Below are 19,127 nucleotides of genomic sequence, written 5' to 3'. Positions count from 1 at the left end.
GTGAATTCTAGCCCCACCTTAGGTACAAAAATTGGCTGGAAGACTTTGGGCTAATGACCAGGAGATGGTGAGTTCCAGTTCCCCCTTAGTCATGAAAGCCAGCTGGGTATCTTTTGGCCAATCTCTCTCTCTGAGCCCAACCTACCTCACAGTGGGAAAAATAGGAGGAAGAAAGAATATTAGGTATATTTGCTGCAGAATGTTAAAAAATGATAAATAAATAAAATAGATGGCAGATTTTTGTAGAGTGATTGTGATAATTTTGTGCTATTTTTATATTTTATATTTTCTGTATTCTATGCTTTTACATTCATATTGTATGTTGTCCAAACTCAGGATGGAGTTGGGCAATCTATGAATTTAATAAATAAATAGTTAACTAACAAGCTAATTAACTAACTAGTCTGTTTTTAAACCATCCAAGTGAATAGTAATCATCATTCCATCTGGGGATAATACCTACCTTTTACAGATAAAATAATGCAAAGGTATTGCAAAGAAAGAACATAAATATGGACAATTTAAAAAATGAATATTTAAACAACAGTAGCGTAAAAGCTGTCCAAAAAAACTGCTTTAAAAAATCAATTTGAAATCACCTGTTATCAATCTGCTATCAGTAAATGGCAGATGCTAACAGCTGCAGGACTCTGCCTGGCAATTGTGTGGGTGACAGTAGCTATCTAAAATGAACAGGTTGAGATAAATTCATCATGGTGGCCAAGAACATAGAGAAGAGAGATAGAAATAAGTGACTTTCTTTTCAGCTGTCGTATAGAAGGGGCAATAAAGGAACACATCTCATAGGTTAGTGGTGTGTAGTGTGAGAGGAAGTTATTCATTTCGCCTGTCTAAAATCTTTTGCTCAGCATTACCAGCTGACTCTCAGTCTGGTTACAGAGAAAAAGCGATGAGAACTATGTTTTTACTCCATGCCATACATGACTTGATCAACTTCAATCTTTAGTTGACTTTTTCTAAGTGGGAGGATCTCAAACTTCCTAGCCTTTTCTTAACTGAAAATGTTCCAGTTGCCCTTTTCCAGCCTGTTATTGTCACTTTAGTGACAATGTACACTGTAGAATGTACAGAGTATCCTAACGTAGACATATAACAGATTTGTAGAAGACAGGGGCGTCCTCAAGGACAAGTATAAAAGTAAAAATTGTGGTTGTGATGGTGTGGTTGAAAATCTGCCTGTTTTTTTATAGCAATAGCACTTAGACTTATATACTGCTTCACAGTGCTTTGCAGCCCTTTCTAAGCAATTTACAGAGTCAGCCTATTGCCCCCAACAATCTGGGTCCTCATTTTGCCGACTTCGGAAGGATGGAAGACTAAGTCAACTTTCAGCTGATCAGGATCGAACTCCTGGCAATGAGCAGAGTCAGACAGCAATACTGCATTCTAACCACTGCACTCTCACAACTCTTTATAGGTGACACTAAGTGTGTATGAGACAGAGTATGTGTGTTTGCGTACATGCATTCTTATTAGTACTATCATTTTGCAAAATTTCTACCTGCATTTGGAGTTGCATTACCTTTTGTTTCCTCAATGAAAATGGGTTAGTATGAAGTTATAAATCACCTAGGACTGACACCTGGAAATTTTAACAAATACTAAGTAGTATACTGTTATAATGTATTAAAAATACCAATAGAGTTGAAACAGAGTTCTGGCTGGTTCTGAAAGACTGGATTGGGGTAGACAGAGAGCAGAATTTACTGCTCTAGAACAGGAAAATAATGAATTTCTAACACATTTCTTGGGCCAATAAATAATGGGTAAGATGATGAATTTGAGAAAAGCCAGATGTAAATAAAGCTACAAACCTCCAGAGAAGGCCCATAATTTCATATATGCAGGTAGACTCACTGGAGAAGAGCTTAATGCTGGGAACGATGGAGGGCAAAAGAAGAAGGGGACGGCAGAGAACGAGGTGGCTGGATGGAGTCACTGAAGCAGTCGGCGTGAGCTTCAATGGACTCCAGAGGATGGTAGAGGACAGGAAGGCCTGGAGGAACATTGTCCAGGGGTTGTGATGGGTTGGACATAACTTTGCAACTAACAACAACAAGCACTCAACTTACAATGGTAATAGAGCCTGCCCATATGACTGACCTGATTTTATGACTTTTTTTGTGATGGTCATTAAGCAAACACCGTGGTTGTTAATGCTATGGTCCTTAAGGAAACCCATTGTCGCTATGAGGCATTTTTGCTGAAAACTGGAAATAAATGCTGGATTTCAGCAAAAACATCATAAATCAAGTCAAAAACTAACTGTAGTTTTGAGTTTTCCTGACACTGTTATCTACTGCTGGAACCACAGTGCCAAAGCAAACACAACTTTGACATTTCTCATTAGACAATGTATTCACTCACAAAGGGACACCTTGGATTTGGGTTTCTCTTTGACTTCTAGTGATCTCACTCAGTAGTACTTACTCACTCACCCAGTAATTTTGACAGAATGGGTACCATGTCGACGGTACTGCTCTGGCTTCCCAGCTGCTACTGGAGTATGCTGATAAATCCCACTTTGATACACAAAGAAGTCTTCATGCACTTCCATTATGGCTGCAGAGGAATGGAAAGGAGGTAAATTATGGATCTAGGCTAGAAAAGGATCTGACATGAACACTCTATTCTTCATAACTCAAATACCAATATTTCTGGGCTCACCCACATTACAAAAGTTAGGGAACTGGGAAAACGTCTACAGCTCATCAAATTCTTCAACCAGTTTCTATACTTCTTGCACCAAAGAGGACGATGCATAGGGCCATGACATATGGAAGACTTTGTTGCTTGCATAGAAGGTGGAACCAGGAAGGACCTTGTTATGGTCAAGAAATTTGGCCTATTGGTGGCAGTTGTGCTCTCTTGCCTTCCCCCTCAAGGTACCCAAGCTTAATGACACTTGACCAGACAAAACATTTTGCACCCTTTGTTCATGCAGTTGTAGAAACCTGAAGAGCAGAGTTTAGCCCTCTCAAGATGAACCACCAACAAGCTTCTAAAGATCAGCCATAACTGCACCTTAGGGTATCTTCCATCCCGATTTCCAAGATGGCTGGTTTTCCCCAGTTCAAGGAGAGAGGCAATTTAGAACTAAGAAGAAATTTCCTGACAGTGAGAACAATTAATCAGTGGAACAACTTGCCTGCAGAAGTTCCAGTGTCCCAACACTGGAAATTTTTAAGAAGATGTTGGAAAACCATTTGTCTGAAGTGGTGTAGGGTTTCCTGCCTAGGCAGGGGGTTGGACTAGAAGACCTCCAAGGTCCTTCCAGCTCTGTTATTCTATTCTATTCAACTCATAAGAACCCAACCTTGGAAAGTTAAGGACGCCCACTTAAGGAAGTGGGACGGAGGGGGGGGGGCAGGAGGGTCACAGCAGGGGTGAAATCCAGTAGGTTCTGATAGGTTCTGGAGAACCGGTAGCGGAAACTTTGAGCAGTTTGGAGAACCGGCAAATACCACCTCTGGCTGGCCCCAGAGTGGGGTGGGAATGGAGATTTTGCAATATCCTTCCCCTAGGAGTGGGGAGGGAATGGAGATTTTGCAGTAACCTTCCCCTGCCATGCCCACCAAGCCTCATCATGCCCACCAAGCCACGCCCACAGAACCAGTAGTAAAAAAATTTGGATTTCACCACTGGGTCACAGGAATATTGTGGACTGTTCCAACCAAAAAGCATTAAAATAGCATGCAAGGAACAGCTTTGGGCATCCAGCAGGTTGGAAAGTTTGTTTCCTCAGCTTGCTTCTGAGTTGCCATAATGCCAGTGGTATTTAACCCTGAGAGGTTTTAGAAGCAAGCCTGGGCTGTTTCCTGATTCATTATTGGCCCAGATTACTATGGCTGCAAATGACGGTCCAGAGAGAGTGTTGCTCATTTTCCTTTTCCTGGTGACCTCCTGGGCAAGTCCACACAGGTTTTTAATAACATTATGGAAAAGTTTTCTTATTGCTTTCTTCCTGGAGTTTTTGTTCTTTTGGCTTCCTTGGTATTTCCTTGGTAGACAGCCCTGGTATTTTCCATTTCCCACTGAAATGGGAACCAGTTAAATCCTGGTTAATTTTGAGCCCAACCAAGCTTTGCTAGGCGCCACCACTTTCTTGCCCAGCCGGCCTTTGTTCACCCAGGTTTAGGCTTCAGCATGTTGTGGGAATCCAATGATAGTCAATTATCTGTGGCTAAGAATGGCTCCTTAAAAAAAACAGATCTCCTTTGACTCCTTCATTTATTTAATATTATGTTGTCTTTGGTTTTCTGTTATAGCCCAATTCAAGGATATTTCCTTTTGCCTTCTGGAGAACAGAAAAGTGGATTGTTGCTTTCTAAGCAGCTTAAGATTTGAGAGACTGTTGGGTAAATAGCTAGCTGCAAACTTCTCCATTATAGGTGAGCATAACTTCACCAAATCATAAGCAGGCTGTTACAAAGAAAATTAGAATGTCTGTATGGGAATAAATAAGTTAAATACAAAAAAAAATATTGCTGGAATTAGCTTTCTTAGATCGCAAGATCTAAAATGGACACCCAACATCAAAAACATCATCAAAAAAGCACAACAAAGAATGTTCTTTCTGTGCCAACTCAGGAAGCTCAAACTGCCCAAGGAGCTGCTGATCCAGTTCTACAGAGGAATTATTGAGTCTGTCATCTGCACCTCTATAACTGTCTGGTTTGGTTCTGCAACCCAACAAGACAGACACGGACTTCAGAGGATAATTAGAACTGCAGAAAAAACAATGGCTACCAACCTGCCTTCCATTGAGGATCTGCACCAGTCAAAAAGAGGGCTGTGAAAATATTTACAGACCCCTCAACTCCTGGACATAAACTGTTTCAACTCCTACCCTCAAAACAACACTATAGAGCACTGCACACCAGAACAACTGGACACATGATCAGTTTTCCCCCGAATACCATCACTCTGCTTAACAACTAATTCCCACAACACTGTCAAATTATTTACTAAGTCTGCATTACTATTAACCTTCTCATCGTTCCCACCACCCATCTCCTTCCATTTATGATTGTATGACTGTAACCTTGTTGTTAGTATCCTTACGATTTATATTGATATTGTTTCCTGATTGCTTATTTGTACTCTATGACTATCATTAAGTGTTGCACCTTATGATTCTTGATGAATGTATATTTTCTTTTATGTACTCTGAGAGCGTATGCACCAAGACAAATTCCTTGTGTGTCCAATCACACTTGGCCAATAAAGACATTCTATCTATTCTAGCTCTAGATTCTTTCCATGCATAATTCTCACGGAGTTCTCTTTAGTAAGATTTATTGACATGAAGTCAATAAGGTTACAAGAATTCCAGCCACTGGATTATTTCCAATTTAAAACCATTACGTCCCTGTGAATTTTAGGGCAGAGACAGTGGTGGGATTCAGCCAGTTTGCACCATTTCGGGAGAACCAGTTGTTAACTTCTGAGCAGTTTGGCAAACTGGTTGTTGGAAGAAATCATTAGGGCAGAGAACCGGTTGTTAAATTACTTGAATCCCATCACTGGGCAGAGACCTTCTGATTTTCTTTCTGGCAACCTTCCTATGTTCTCGTGAGAAAGAAGGTCTGCTCACTGACATTGGAGGAGCTTGCAACGGATTATTTACATAGCGATCTCTTGATTCTTAGTAGTCTTGAAATAAATCATTTCCAAAAAAAAAAAAAAAACCCAGATATTTTACTAATAAAGGGGCACTTTGCAGTACAAATCGTTTCTCCTTTGTGTGTCTTTCCACCCTGATGGGTATTTCAGAGAGCCTCACCTTGCACAGGTCCATTTTCCATTAACTCCTTCATGATCTCTTTCTCCTGCAAAGAAATGACAGATGTTAGATCAGTAGAGAATCAAAAGCAATTATTTACTTCTCATGGCTTCTCCTTAGACGAGGAGCTTATGTTCTGATCAATTTAAGGGCCAAGTTGATCCTATTAACATGTTTTTCTACTTTGGTGCTTTCCAGTGTCCATCATCATCCATGGTTGTTTTTTTTTTACCTTTCAAAGCATTTTTTTCTACAACCTCTCCCGATGAAAAAATGCTTTTAAAAGTAAAAAAAAAAAGCCTCTAATGATCACACGGCTCAGCTGGGATCGTCAGAGGCTTTTCAAAGCATTTTTTTCTGCAACCTCTTGGCCAAAGAGGTGGTAAAAAAAATGCTTTGAAAAGTCTCTGACGATTCCAGCTGAGTTGCCTGATCGGCAGAGGCTTTTCAAAGCATTAGAAAAAGTGCTTTGAAAAGTTAAAAAAAAAAAAAAGTTGGCCACGCCCACCCAGTCACATTACCCCACCACCACCAAGCCACACTCACAGAACCGGTAGTAACAAATTTTACATTTCACCCCTGATATTCTCCCAGTTTTAATGGAGTTAAGCCACTGACTACAGGTAATCCTTAACATACGACCATAAGAATGGTGGTGGAACAGTGGTTAGAATGCAATACTGAAGGCTACTTCTGCTGACTACCAGCTGCCAGCAGTTCTCAGTTCGATCCTGACATGGCTCAAGGTTGACTCAGCCTTCCATCCTTCCAAGGTCGATAAAATGAGGACCCAGATTGTTGGGGGCAATAGGCTGATTCTGTAAACTGCTTAGAGAGGGCTGTAAAGTATTGTGAAGTGGTATATAAGTCTAACTGCTATTGCTAAGTGCTATAGGTCACCCATGTGACCTACCCATTTTACTATCGTTTTTGAAGCAGTCGTTAAGCAAACACCATGGTTGTAAAGCAACTATTGCGCTTGTTAAGCAACAATTGCAGTTGTTAAGTAACTATTGTGTTTGTTAAGTGAACCAACTATTCACTATGGGCCAGTTTTGCTAAAAAAACAGAAATAAATGCTGTTGTTTTGGCAAAACCTTTAATTAGAGATGTTGTTTTATTGTCCTATTAATTTTTTCCTTCCCCAATAGCAAATTGTTGCTGTAAACTAGTTCACTTTTTTATTATTGTCAGATGTAAATGCCTTATTCTCTAATGTGTAAATAATGTATATATGGTACATCAGGGGTTAACTTATTACTTGAGCTTTAATGTATTCATATTTTACCACTCCCATTCCTGGCTCCGCCCCTTGTATATAAAAGGAGCCATCCTCCCCATTTTCCTTGCTTCTATCTTGAATATTCAGCGAATATAGAATGCCTATTATGATTAAAGAGAATTATATTTAAACCTATAACTTCTACTATCTTTATTGAGTCTGATCCTGAAAATATTGCAACAAGCTGGTAGCAGAGGATGGTTAATTGACTCAATAAGTAATTAAAAATGTCCAAGAAAGATAGGCCCAACACCAGGGCCTACAGCAAAGAAATAGAAACTGATCAAGAGATGATCAACGAATCCACTAATGCGATTTCGAGAGAATCCGAAGAATACACCACTGAAGAAGAAGAACTGATGAGTGAAAATAACGACCAGGAAGAAATCGAGATAGAAAATAACGAACTCAGGTCAGAAATATTAAAAATACTAAAAAGCCAAAAGAATGATGAAAGCCTCATCGCGGACCTCCAGGAGATGCTGAGGAACAGCGGAGCAGCGAGAGAGAAAAACGTCATTAAAGAAAAACCCAAAGATCAAAAAACTGTGAGTGAAATGACTACTGAGAAAATAGTTGTAAAAAAGAAAAGATGTGACCCCGCGCGAAATTTTGAACGGCAGCCATCTTGGTTTCAACGAACTTCAAAAGAGAGTGAAGCAGAGCCAATCAAAACGCTCAGTTCAAAATTTCTGGCGCGAAAAACACTATCAGACGAAGAAAGTGAAAAAGAAGTCTCAAACTCTTCAGATGAACCAAAATCAGAAAGTGAAGACGATTTAACAAAGTCTCAAGTAAAGTCAGCAATGAAAACGCTTTTTGCTGCTTTTGGGCCAAGATTGAAAATCTCCAAGACATCGACGAAGAAGCAAGAAATCAAACCGACAACTCAAGACCTGCACGCTCCCATCCTGACTTCGAAAACGACGACACCCGAGCCCAGAGAGCCATGCCGATTCCGCCCTACACCGCAGACAGAATCGAGTACCAGCACACACAAGAGAAAGAGAAGAACCGCCGCCATCACCAAAGCCCCAAAAACCGAGCCAGAGACCGACTCATCTGAAGAGGAGCGGATCGAGAGAGCTGAAATGGAGAGAACCTTCCACAACGGCGCCAAAGAAGAAATGAGCAACGCGCATGTGCAAAACTACGTAGACGGCCCCGAAAGACTTGAACTGGCCAGAGAACCGCGCAGACTCGTTACAAGCATCCCAATGCCGTTCTGTAATTTCCTGCACTTGAGAGACCACGGACTGCCTCAGGTTGTAAGTAATGGACAAAATAATGTGGGGAACTTACCCAGTGACTTCCCAAAACTTAGAGTTGATGGCATTAATTTACAAGAGTGGTACCAACAGCTTCAGGTTATTTTTATGAAAGAAAATTTACTATTCTTTATAACTAGTCCTCCAAGAAGACCTTGGACTTTAAAAATAGACTGTTTACATCATAGAGCATTTTTCATAATAATTTCTAGCGTGTCTCCTGCAATGTATCATAGCATCAAACCAAACCTAACTGTATCAGAAATAATTCAATGCATGTTTAATCTATTTCACAGCGATAGCGTAGCCACAACCACAAGAATGTCTAAGGATTTCTTTTCTTCTAGAGTGAAACCAGGGGTTTCTATAAGTGAACATTTGATAAATCTAAACAAAATAAGAGCTGAGCTGCAATTGAGGGGGGAAGTGATTTCAGATCAAACTATGAAAAGTGTTATTATCAATTCACTTGATCCATCATGGGATAGCTTTATGTCACACTTAGATACCATTAATTTGGGATATTTATCAATAGAAAGTCTATCTAACAAATTGATAGCAGAAGACAATTCAAGAAAAAATCGTTCCAGTAACCAAACAGAACACAAATCTTTTAGGAAAGTAGTCTTTCAAGATAAATATAATGAAGCCTTTAGATGCCACAATTGTGGATCCAGGGAACACAGTAGAAGAGACTGTCCCAAAGTCCCAAGGGAGAGACATAGGCCAGAATATAGGAGCAAATACAATTACAGACAATCTTCCACAGATAGACACAAATATAGAAGTCCACCAAACTACAGAGAAAGTAGAGGGGGTAGAGAAAATTCAAAAGAGAGAAAATCTGGGTCACTAAATGGGCTAAATAAACAAGACAGCACCAAAACACAACAAGATGAGAACAATAATTGGCTTATTGATTCTGGTGCAACAAATCACACCACTAATAACAAAAGTATATTATCTTCATTTACAGAAGATAAGTTTGTGATAAAGGTAGCTAATCAAGAAAAGGTTCAAGTATTAGGCAGAGGAAATGTGACCTTGCCTGGTTTAGGGAAAATAGAGGGGGTATTATTAATACCAGAAATACCTCACAACATACTAAGTGCTATAAAACTAAGCAGAGAATCTGACATCAATATAGTTTTCTCAAAGGGGAAAGCAACTATAGAAAAGAACAAAACAAATGTAGGCACTGTGATGATAAAAGGGGGTCTACCCTATCTGATAACCAAAGAAAGATGGTTACATAACATTGATTCAAATATGGAAGATTGTATTGAAGCAGATGATGAAAATGTCAGTAACAGTGACAATGATGAATGTAAATTAACTCATGATAACAAAAATACACACAATGAGAAGAAACCAAAAATAGGTAAACCAATTCATGATGAGTGTGCTCATATCTTACATAGGAAGTTAGGACATGCTAGCTTTCCTGTAGTACAAAAAATGACTGAACACGCAGAAGGTGTAAAAATAAAAAATTGTGAAAATTATTTAGAATGCTCAGTATGTAAATCCACCAAACTAAAAACCAGTCCTAGACCAAAAAAATCTAACAGATCAACTAACAATATTTTTGATTTGGTACATATGGACTTAGTTGGTCCATTAACTCCATCAATTACCTATAGGAAACGTTACTTCCTAACAATAGTGGATGATTACAGTCGCTATGGTTTTGTTTACACATTAAAGCACAAGGATGAAACTTTTCAGAAATTTAAGGAATTCTACAAACGCATAGAAACACAACATAATATCAGAATAAAACAAATTATGACAGATAGGGGATGTGAATTCATGTCTAAAGAATTCTCCCAATGGTTAAAGGATAGAGGGATGCTACATTTCACGTCCAATCCATTTTCTGCCTTTCAAAATGGGATTGCAGAGAGAAAGAACTCCACACTACAAACCATGATTAGATGCACATTAGAGGATGCTGGTTTAGGCAAACAATTTTGGTCAGAAGCCTTACATTATTCAAATTACACTCAAAATAGAACATGGTCCAGTATTGTGAATAAGACACCATATGAGGTGATGTACAATAGAAAACCTAAATTAGCACACATGCACATATTTGGAGTTACTGCAGACGTGCACATACCTAAACAATTGAGGAGAAAGGGAGAAAACGTATCCAGGAGATTAAGATTCATGGGATACGAAACTGGAACCAAAGGGTACAGATTCATCGATAATAATAACAAATTTATAGTATCCAGAACAGCTGTGTTTCATGAGCAGGCCAATTGGTCTAAGTTGCACCTTAATGAAATTTTTCCTAATAAAAGCAAAGATAATATATCTTGCGAGGAAGGAACAACAGAAAATCAAAATATTAACAAAAATAAGAACAAAACCAAAACTTGGACAAATAGTCAGCATAAAATAAAGACAGACACATTAACAAAAAAGGAAGCCAGATATTTGCATGACAACCATAGCAAACCTGAAAGAAATATTAGAAATAATAGAAACCAAATACCAAATAAATACAAAGATTATATTATGCATATGGATGGAGAACAAATAACACCTAATACATATGAGGAAGTATTGAAACTTCCCCGTAAAGAAAGAGAAAAATGGGAACTAGCTATGGAAAAAGAAATGAAAAGTTTACAAGGATTAAATGTATTCACACCTGCGATCGCACCTAAGGATAAAACAATTATAGGTACCAGGTGGATTTATAAAATTAAGAATTTAGAAGGAGGTAATACCTTATACAAGGCCAGACTAGTTGCACAAGGTTACGCACAAAAATATCCAGAAGACTATACTGACACATATTCACCCACAGTGAGAACAGAGAGTGTCAAAACAGCTCTTGTAGTAGCATCTGCACTCAATCTAGACGTGTTTCAATATGACATACAGACTGCATACTTACATGCAAAATTAGATAAGGAAATATATGTAAGAGCACCACACAGTCAATACACTAATAAGAACGAAATTTGGTTACTAAATAAGAGTCTGTACGGATTGAAGCAATCTGGCAAAAGATGGTACGATTGTTTGGTAAAAGTACTAAAGACCATGGATTTCAACGCCACCACTGCTGATAACTGTTTCTTTGTAAAAAAGAGTAATGATCATATTGAATTTGTATTAATTTATGTGGATGATATTTTATATATTGGAAAGCATAAAGAGAGCAGGGAAATCTTTGTAAATAAGTTAAACGAACACTTCTCATTGAAATCACTAGGTAAAGTGAATAAATACCTTGGTGTACAAATTAACAAAACAAAAAGGGGATTCAAACTTACTCAAAAAGATAAAATCATTGAACTCCTAAACAAATGTAACTTAAATAATGCCAAAACATGTGACACACCTATGCAAACTGATTTTCTTAGAAACAATGATGAATCTTCCCCTGAGTTTAAAGACAACACATTTTACAGATCAGTTATAGGTTCACTCCTTTATATATCTAATTGGACTAGGCCAGATATTGCATTACCTCTCAATTTATTGTCAAGATATGTTAGCAAACCAACCTTGTATCATTGGGAAGCTGTCAAAAGAATTTTAAGATATCTGAAAAGTACATTAGATTTTTGTTTAATATTGGAACCCAATAATGACAAAGAACCAAAAATTACTTGTTATGCTGATGCAGATTGGGCTGGTGATACATCATGCAGAAAGAGTACCTCTGGTTATGTTTTTCTATTGAACGATTGTCCAGTTTACTGGTATACTGGTAAACAAGAACTGGTAGCCACCTCTACCACAGAAGCAGAATATGTTTGCTTGTCTAAAGCTGCAAATAATCTTGTATGGTTCAATGATTTGATCACAGATGTTTGGAAGAAACCTACTTTACCATTTATTATGCATGAAGATAACAAAGCGGCCATTGAAATTTCTAGATCCGATGCAATTGGACAAAGGTCCAGGCATATTGATATAAAATTTAAGCACGTGAGACAACTATCTCAAGACGGATTCATCAAAGCAATACATTGTGATACTTCTGAACAATTAGCTGACATATTAACAAAACCCTTACCTTCTAAACAACACAAATATTTAACTTCTAAATTATATGTATTATATTGTCCTGAATCTGAATGTAACTGGTGTTGTATAACGAACCGGCATTTAGAGGGGGATTTGTCAGATGTAAATGCCTTATTCTCTAATGTGTAAATAATGTATATATGGTACATCAGGGGTTAACTTATTACTTGAGCTTTAATGTATTCATATTTTACCACTCCCATTCCTGGCTCCGCCCCTTGTATATAAAAGGAGCCATCCTCCCCATTTTCCTTGCTTCTATCTTGAATATTCAGCGAATATAGAATGCCTATTATGATTAAAGAGAATTATATTTAAACCTATAACTTCTACTATCTTTATTGAGTCTGATCCTGAAAATATTGCAACAATTATACCCTTTTTATTGTAAAGATTGATCAAAGACTATAATAAATTTGATTTGCTGACCACTCATCCAGAGGTGAAATCTACTTACCTTCCCTACCAGTTTGGAACTGCATGCGCCCCGCGGGCGCTAGCTTCACTCGCATGTGCATGTGCATCACATGTGCCCGCCGACGCTCTGCGCATGCGCAAACCCTTCTGTGCATGCGCAGAGGGTAAAAAACGGGTTACTTCCTGGTTAAAACTGACTGGGCGGGTGGGCAGCACCTTGAGCTGCCGTCACTACCGATTCTTCGAACCACCGAATCGGGCTGAACCGGGAGCATTTCACCCCTGCAGTGTTCTACTTAAATCAAATAACAATGCCTAGTCTTATTTCCATTTCCCATAGACCCTGACCCCTCCTCAGAGATTTTACCAGCATGCTAATAAGAATAAAAAGGAGCCTTGATGGCACAGCGGACTAAAGTGCTGTTAAAGTAGCACTTAGCTGCCAGCTGCCTGCAATTACTGCGCATTCAAATCTCACCAGGCTCAAGGTTAACTCAGCCTTCCATCCTTCCGAGGTAGGTAAAATGAGAACCCGATTTGTGGGGGTAATAAGCTGACTTTGTATAAAAAAGAACACCGCTTGGGGGGGGGGCGAAAGCCCTACTAAGCAGGTATATACAAAAGTATGAAGGCTATTGCTTAATGCATTGTAAGCCGCCCTGAGTCACCGGAGAAGGGCGGCATATAAATCGAAGAAAGAAAGAAAGAAAGGAAGGAAGGAAGGAAGGAAGGAAGGAAGGAAGGAAGGAAGAAAGAAAGAAAGAAAGAAAGAAAGAAAGAAAGAAAGAAAGAAAGAAAGAAAGAAAGAAAGAAAGAAAGAAAGAAAGAAAGAAAAGGCAGGACTTACATTTGAGGAGAGACGATATGCAGGTGTGGATTGGTAGATCTCATTGGAGTCAGTTTGTGAGTTGGGGCAACGTGCTGTGGCTTGCCTCTTCCCCCTGCCAGTGGACCGGGTGTGCATCATGCAAGGTGGACTAGCATGAGAGCTCTCCTTTTCCTGGCTGGTAAAGGGGTAGCATTCATCGGTCACCACCCTAGAAGGCCCAAGGGAGAAAAGAGAATAGTTTGGAGGTGTCTTGGAACTCAGGACTCATGACCAGGCTCACTTCCAAAGATCAAACTGTTTGTGAGCTAGCTTAGCAGTGCTTGAAGATCATGGTGATAAATAGCAACCTAGAAAAATGTGATCCAGACTGTTGACTAACACAAAGCCATTGAACCATAGAATCATATGCTGTCCACCCTCTACCCTATGTTCTCTAAACATCTTTCTCCTGAACTTCTGCAGGAAACTAAAGATTGCCATACAGAATACAGAACAACAGAGTTGGATTGAACATTGTAGGTCTTCTAGTCCAACCCCCTGCCCAAGGAGACCTTACACCATCCTGGAGAAATGACTGTCCAATCTTTTTTTTTTTTTTTTTTTTTGAAGCCCTCCAGTGATGGAGCATCCAAAACTCTGGGAGTTAAGTTTTCCATTGATTAATTGTTGTCACTGTCAGGAAATTTCTCCTTAGTTCCAGCCAGAGGTGGGCTTCAGCAGGTTCTGACCAGTTCTGGAGAACCGGTAGTGGAAATTCTGACTGGCCCCACCCCCATCTATTCGCTGCCTCCCGAGTCCCAGCTGATCGGGAGGAAATGGGGATTTTGCAGTATCCTTCCCCTGGAGTGAGGTGGGAATGGAGATTTCCCACCAAGCCATGCCAAGCCCACCAAGGCACACCCACAGAACCGGTAGTAAAACAATTTGAAACCCACCAATGGTTCCAGCCATAGTCTAGTCTAGTATGTTGTACTCTTGGAAATGAATGTCCCTTTCACTATTTCCATGCTGCTGGTCTCACATAAAAATCCGAATTGTCCCAAGCTCATTTGCAGAGAAGGACCATGGCCACTCACCCCCTCCTGCGCAGGAACCACCAGGCTCCATCCACACGGCCTCCATTGCAACCTTGTTGGTGGCGAGTGTTGCAAGACAGCAGGTTCTGGGGGGACAAGGCAGGTGTCATGTGTCCCATGGAGTGGATCGAGATCCGGTCAGAGGCCACCGCTGGAGAGAAAAAAGAAACTTGTGGTTAGAAACCTGTTGTGTTCCTTCCATCCAACTCTCCAGCTGCAGATCCAGGATTGAAGAACAGGAAAAGGGGAACTGAAGGTCAGTGAAGAGAGGGACAAAAACATTGAAGTGCAAGTCCATAAGCATGAGAAAAAGGAATCAGATCGTGCTTCAGAAGCACAAACACATCCATATGTATCTCTAGACCGGTGGTGAAATGTAAAATTTGTTTCTACCGGTTCTGTGGGCGTGGCTTGGGGGGGGTAATGTGACTGAGTGAGTGTGGCCAACTTTTTTTTTTTAACTTTTAAAAGCATTTTTTCTACAATCTCTTTCGAAGAGGATGCTTTTAAAAGCCTCTGATGATCCCAGCTGAGTTGCCTGATCATCAGAGGCTTTTTTTTTCTTTTAAAAACATTTTTTCTACAACCTCTTCAGCCTAAGAGGTTGTAAAAAAATGTTTTTCAAAGACTCTGATGATCAGGCAACTCAGCTGGGATCGTCAGAGGCTTTTAAAAGCATTTTTTTCAGCCTCTGATGATCGCGCGGCTCAGCTGGGCATGGAGGGTGGGGCAAGGATTTTTGCTACTGGTTCTCCGAACTACCCGCCGCCATCGCTAGTGGATCGGGCAATCAGGTCCGACCTGGAAGTATTTCACCCCTGCTCTAGACCTGCAAGTGCTTAAGAGATTTTCAGAAGCCAATCAAGGCTAAGTAGGAAGAAGAAATTCTCCTGGAAGTCAACAAGTCTTTGGAGTCAACAAGTCCAAAGAAACTGAGGGTCCTGCAATTTGATTCAGGTGCAGATGATATGGAGCTGTAAATGGACTGAGTATAGGTACTCATTGACTTACAGTCATAATTGGAACCAGAATTTCCACTGTTCAGCAAGTCAGTTGCTTAGCTGGTCAAATCCAATTTCATGACCATTTTTTTTGCCACATTGTTAAGTGAATCGCTGCAATTTTTAAGTGAAGCACAGGTTTGTTATGCGAATCTGGCTTCCCTCAATGACTTTGCTTGTCGGAAGCAAAGCCTCTGAAGCAGGGGTGGGTTCTAAATTTTTTTACTACCGGTTCTGTGGGTGTCGCTTATTTTGTGGGCGTGGCTTGATGGTCATGTGACAATTCTTTAGGACTTAGCAGAGGTACTGGTCTACCAGGCTTTTAACTGCTTGCAGAGCTGTACCGGTCTACTCATTTGTTTTTGGAGGCACCGGTCTACTCATTTGTTTTTGGAGGCACCGGTCTATCCATTTGTTTTTGGAGGCACCGGTCTACCCATTTGTTTTTGGAGGCACCGGTCTACTCATTTGTTTTTGGAGGCACCGGTCTACTCATTTGTTTTTGGAGGCACCGGTCTACTCATTTGTTTTTGGAGGCACCGGTCTACTCATTTGTTTTTGGAGGCACTGGTCTACCACCACACTGCCTTTTAACACTGATCAGCTGTAGGGCGGCCCTTTGAAGCCCCGCGGCAAGAGTTTAAACATTTTTTTTCCTTCTAGCTGATCAGCTGGGACTCGGGAGGCAGTGAATAGATTGGGGGTGGGGCCAAATAAAAGGTAAGAATAACATGGGGGGGCAGGGGGGGAGGGCCCAGCTCCCGAACAAAGAGAACCGGTTCGGTGACGTCATATCATCACCGCTACCGGCTCGGCCAAACCGGGCCAAACCAGGAGGAACCTACCACTGCTCTGAAGGTCACCAATCAAGATCACCTGACCCCAGAATGCTTCAATCATTGTAAATACATGCCAATTGCCTACCATCCCAATTTTGATCATGTGACCATGGGGTTACTGCGAGGATCATAGGTGCCAGGACCGGTTGTAAATCTCATTTTTCAATGTCGTTGGAACTTCAAATGGTCACTAAATGAATGGATTGTAAATCAAGGACTATCTCATAAATCTGTCTTTCAATGTGCTTAAGTAGGAAATGAGAACTGGCAACCTTTTGAAGGCCAAGGCCAGTCATTCATGCCTTAAGGAGCTACATGCCACCAAATGGGTGGGGGCCATATCACCTATGAAGTTGGAATAGGTTTGGAGGATGTATTTTTTTAAAAAAAAAATATTTTGAGAGCCCTCAAAGGGCATAAGAAGCTGTTGTGACCTAGGCTCACTTAGTCATTATAGGACACAATTAGTCTCAAACAAAACTATTTTATTATAACAGCTGAGAATTACTTCATTCCCAGCTTAGTCCAAAACAAGTCCTTCAGAAAAAGTCCTTCGGGTTTATCACAAGCCTTTATCTCCTTTGGCACCCTGCCAAAGGCCTTTCTTGGCAAAGCCCCACAAAGTTCAGAAACAAGAGATGCCGACTAGAAAACAGATTTAGCAACGTTGCTTTCCTACAAAGAGCCCAAGAGCCATTGCTGCTCTTTTAAGCCTTATGGGAGGGGCCAATCATCTCCTGGCCTTACTCCTGAGTCATCCCTTTTGCTTTAGCTGCTCTTGCCTTCTGGCAGCTCTGCGTATGCGTGCACTAGGAAGAGGCTCCTCCTGCTCCTCTGCCTCTCTGCTGTCCAACTCTGGAGGCTCCGGAGTCCGCACATCACTCCCAGATGGCCTGGCCCCATCTCTGCCTCTGACACAGAGCCCTCATCTGGGCCTTCTCCAGACTCCAGGACTGGCCCATGGTCCTCCCCAGCCTCCTCACTGTCCGACTCTGCTGCTAGCTCTGTGGGCTGCTGGTGGACCACAACAGAAGCAGACAATAGTTTGCACACCACAGTGGAGGACAACTTACCCTACTTACCCTGCACAGTCATTTGTCTAAATGGTATAAGGACTGCTATGTTGGGCAAGGGTTGGACTAGAAGACCTCTAAGGTTCCTTCTAGTCCTAGGATTCTATGATTCTATGCTCAGGCTGTTACATTTGCATCCAAGGGTTGCTACCTGCTGTGGAAAAGGCCCAGGATCCCGCACAGTTGCCTTGATCGAGAGGCTCATGGATCATCCCAGACCATTTATCGGCAGCATTGAAATGGGAAGGGAGCACTTCATTGATGGCCATGTTGATCTGCAGAAAACAAAGGAAAGCAGAAAAAGAATGAATCACTCAATAAAAACAATTTTCCCAGGAGTCGTAGGAAAAGTGTGATTGGGGGTGGGGGGGGGAAGGGCTATGAACATTCTGAGATCCCAACCAGATCCCCCACAGCAGGAACTGCTGTTCCATAAAACTTTCTGCAAAATGGTTGTTCTCCTTTATGGCAACTTGGAATGGAGACACTCAACCCTTGTCAATAACAGAGCAAGAGGAGCAGTGGTACAAGGAGGGTAAAAAGTTTAAGATGAGCAGCCACAACAGTATGATTGGAGCTCCACTTTTTTAGATATGTTGTGAAAGACACATACAAAGAAGAGGTTGAACTTACATTGCAGCGTCAAACCTACCATTTTTCTATTTTGAACCCTACCCCGCAGAGTATCTACTCCAATGTTTATCAACGTGGCAACTTTAAGCTGTGTGGACTTCAACTCCCAGAATTCCCCAACCGGCATACCAGTTCGGGAATTCTGGGAGTTGAAGTCCACACAGTTTAAGATTGCCAAGATTGAGAAATACCAGGGGTGAAATCCAGCAGGTTCTGACAGGTTCTGGAGAATCGGTAGCGGAAATTTTGAGTAGTTCGGAGAACTGGCAAATACCACCTCTGGCTGGCCCCAGAGTGCGGGGGGGGGAATGGAGATTTTGCAATATCCTTCCCCCAAGAGTGGGGAGGGAATGGGGATTTTGCAATATCCTTCCCCCTGGAGTGGGGTGGGAATGGAGATTTTGCAGTATCCTTCCCCTGCCACACCCACCAAACCACGCCACGCCCACCAAGCCACGCCCACAGAACCGGTAGTAAAAAAAATATTTGGATTTCACCACTGAGAAATACTGATCTATTCAATCAACAATATCCTTTTCTCTTGTCCATTTCTCAAAGTAACAACAATTTTCAGAATAGATTTAGGATTTAGCAGGAACTTGAGCAAGTTTTGCAATCCATTTACTGATGAATATGCAGGCTGCAAGAGGACAAGTGGTGGAGTCTACACACATTTCCATACCCCTAGGCAGCAGCAGGGTGGTATCAGATCCCCAAGGCTGTAGGCTTACAAAACATCTCAATGTTCAAAGCATTTTTCTCTTTCATGGGACAGATTCCAAAACATGATATTTTCGTTCCTGACCTTCTTGCCACTCCTGTTATTGATTCAAGAGATTACAACCAGCAT

At 40.9% G+C, this 19,127-nt stretch overlaps 1 protein-coding gene across 2 annotated transcripts in view; it reads right to left on the bottom strand.

Moving 5' to 3' along the window:
• Positions 1-19,127, bottom strand: part of TINAGL1 (tubulointerstitial nephritis antigen like 1) — a 55,777-nt gene that overhangs the window by 12,368 nt on the left and 24,282 nt on the right. For both annotated transcript variants that reach the window (XM_070949729.1, XM_070949730.1), the window contains exons 6-10: positions 17,796-17,919; positions 14,732-14,882; positions 13,674-13,863; positions 5,807-5,852; positions 2,460-2,583 (exon numbers count right to left, since the gene is read on the bottom strand). In XM_070949729.1, the coding sequence (XP_070805830.1) occupies positions 2,460-2,583; positions 5,807-5,852; positions 13,674-13,863; positions 14,732-14,882; positions 17,796-17,919 (635 nt within the window). The remainder of the gene's footprint in view (positions 1-2,459; positions 2,584-5,806; positions 5,853-13,673; positions 13,864-14,731; positions 14,883-17,795; positions 17,920-19,127) is intronic.

Source organism: Pituophis catenifer, unplaced genomic scaffold, assembly GCF_029215685.1.
Source record: "Pituophis catenifer annectens isolate HBS135680 unplaced genomic scaffold, rPitCat1.0.hap2 SCAF_9, whole genome shotgun sequence".
Taxonomy (NCBI): Eukaryota; Metazoa; Chordata; class Lepidosauria; order Squamata; family Colubridae; genus Pituophis; species Pituophis catenifer.
The sequence above is the reverse complement of the archived record's forward strand: the minus strand, read 5'-3'. Positions and strand labels throughout refer to the sequence as shown.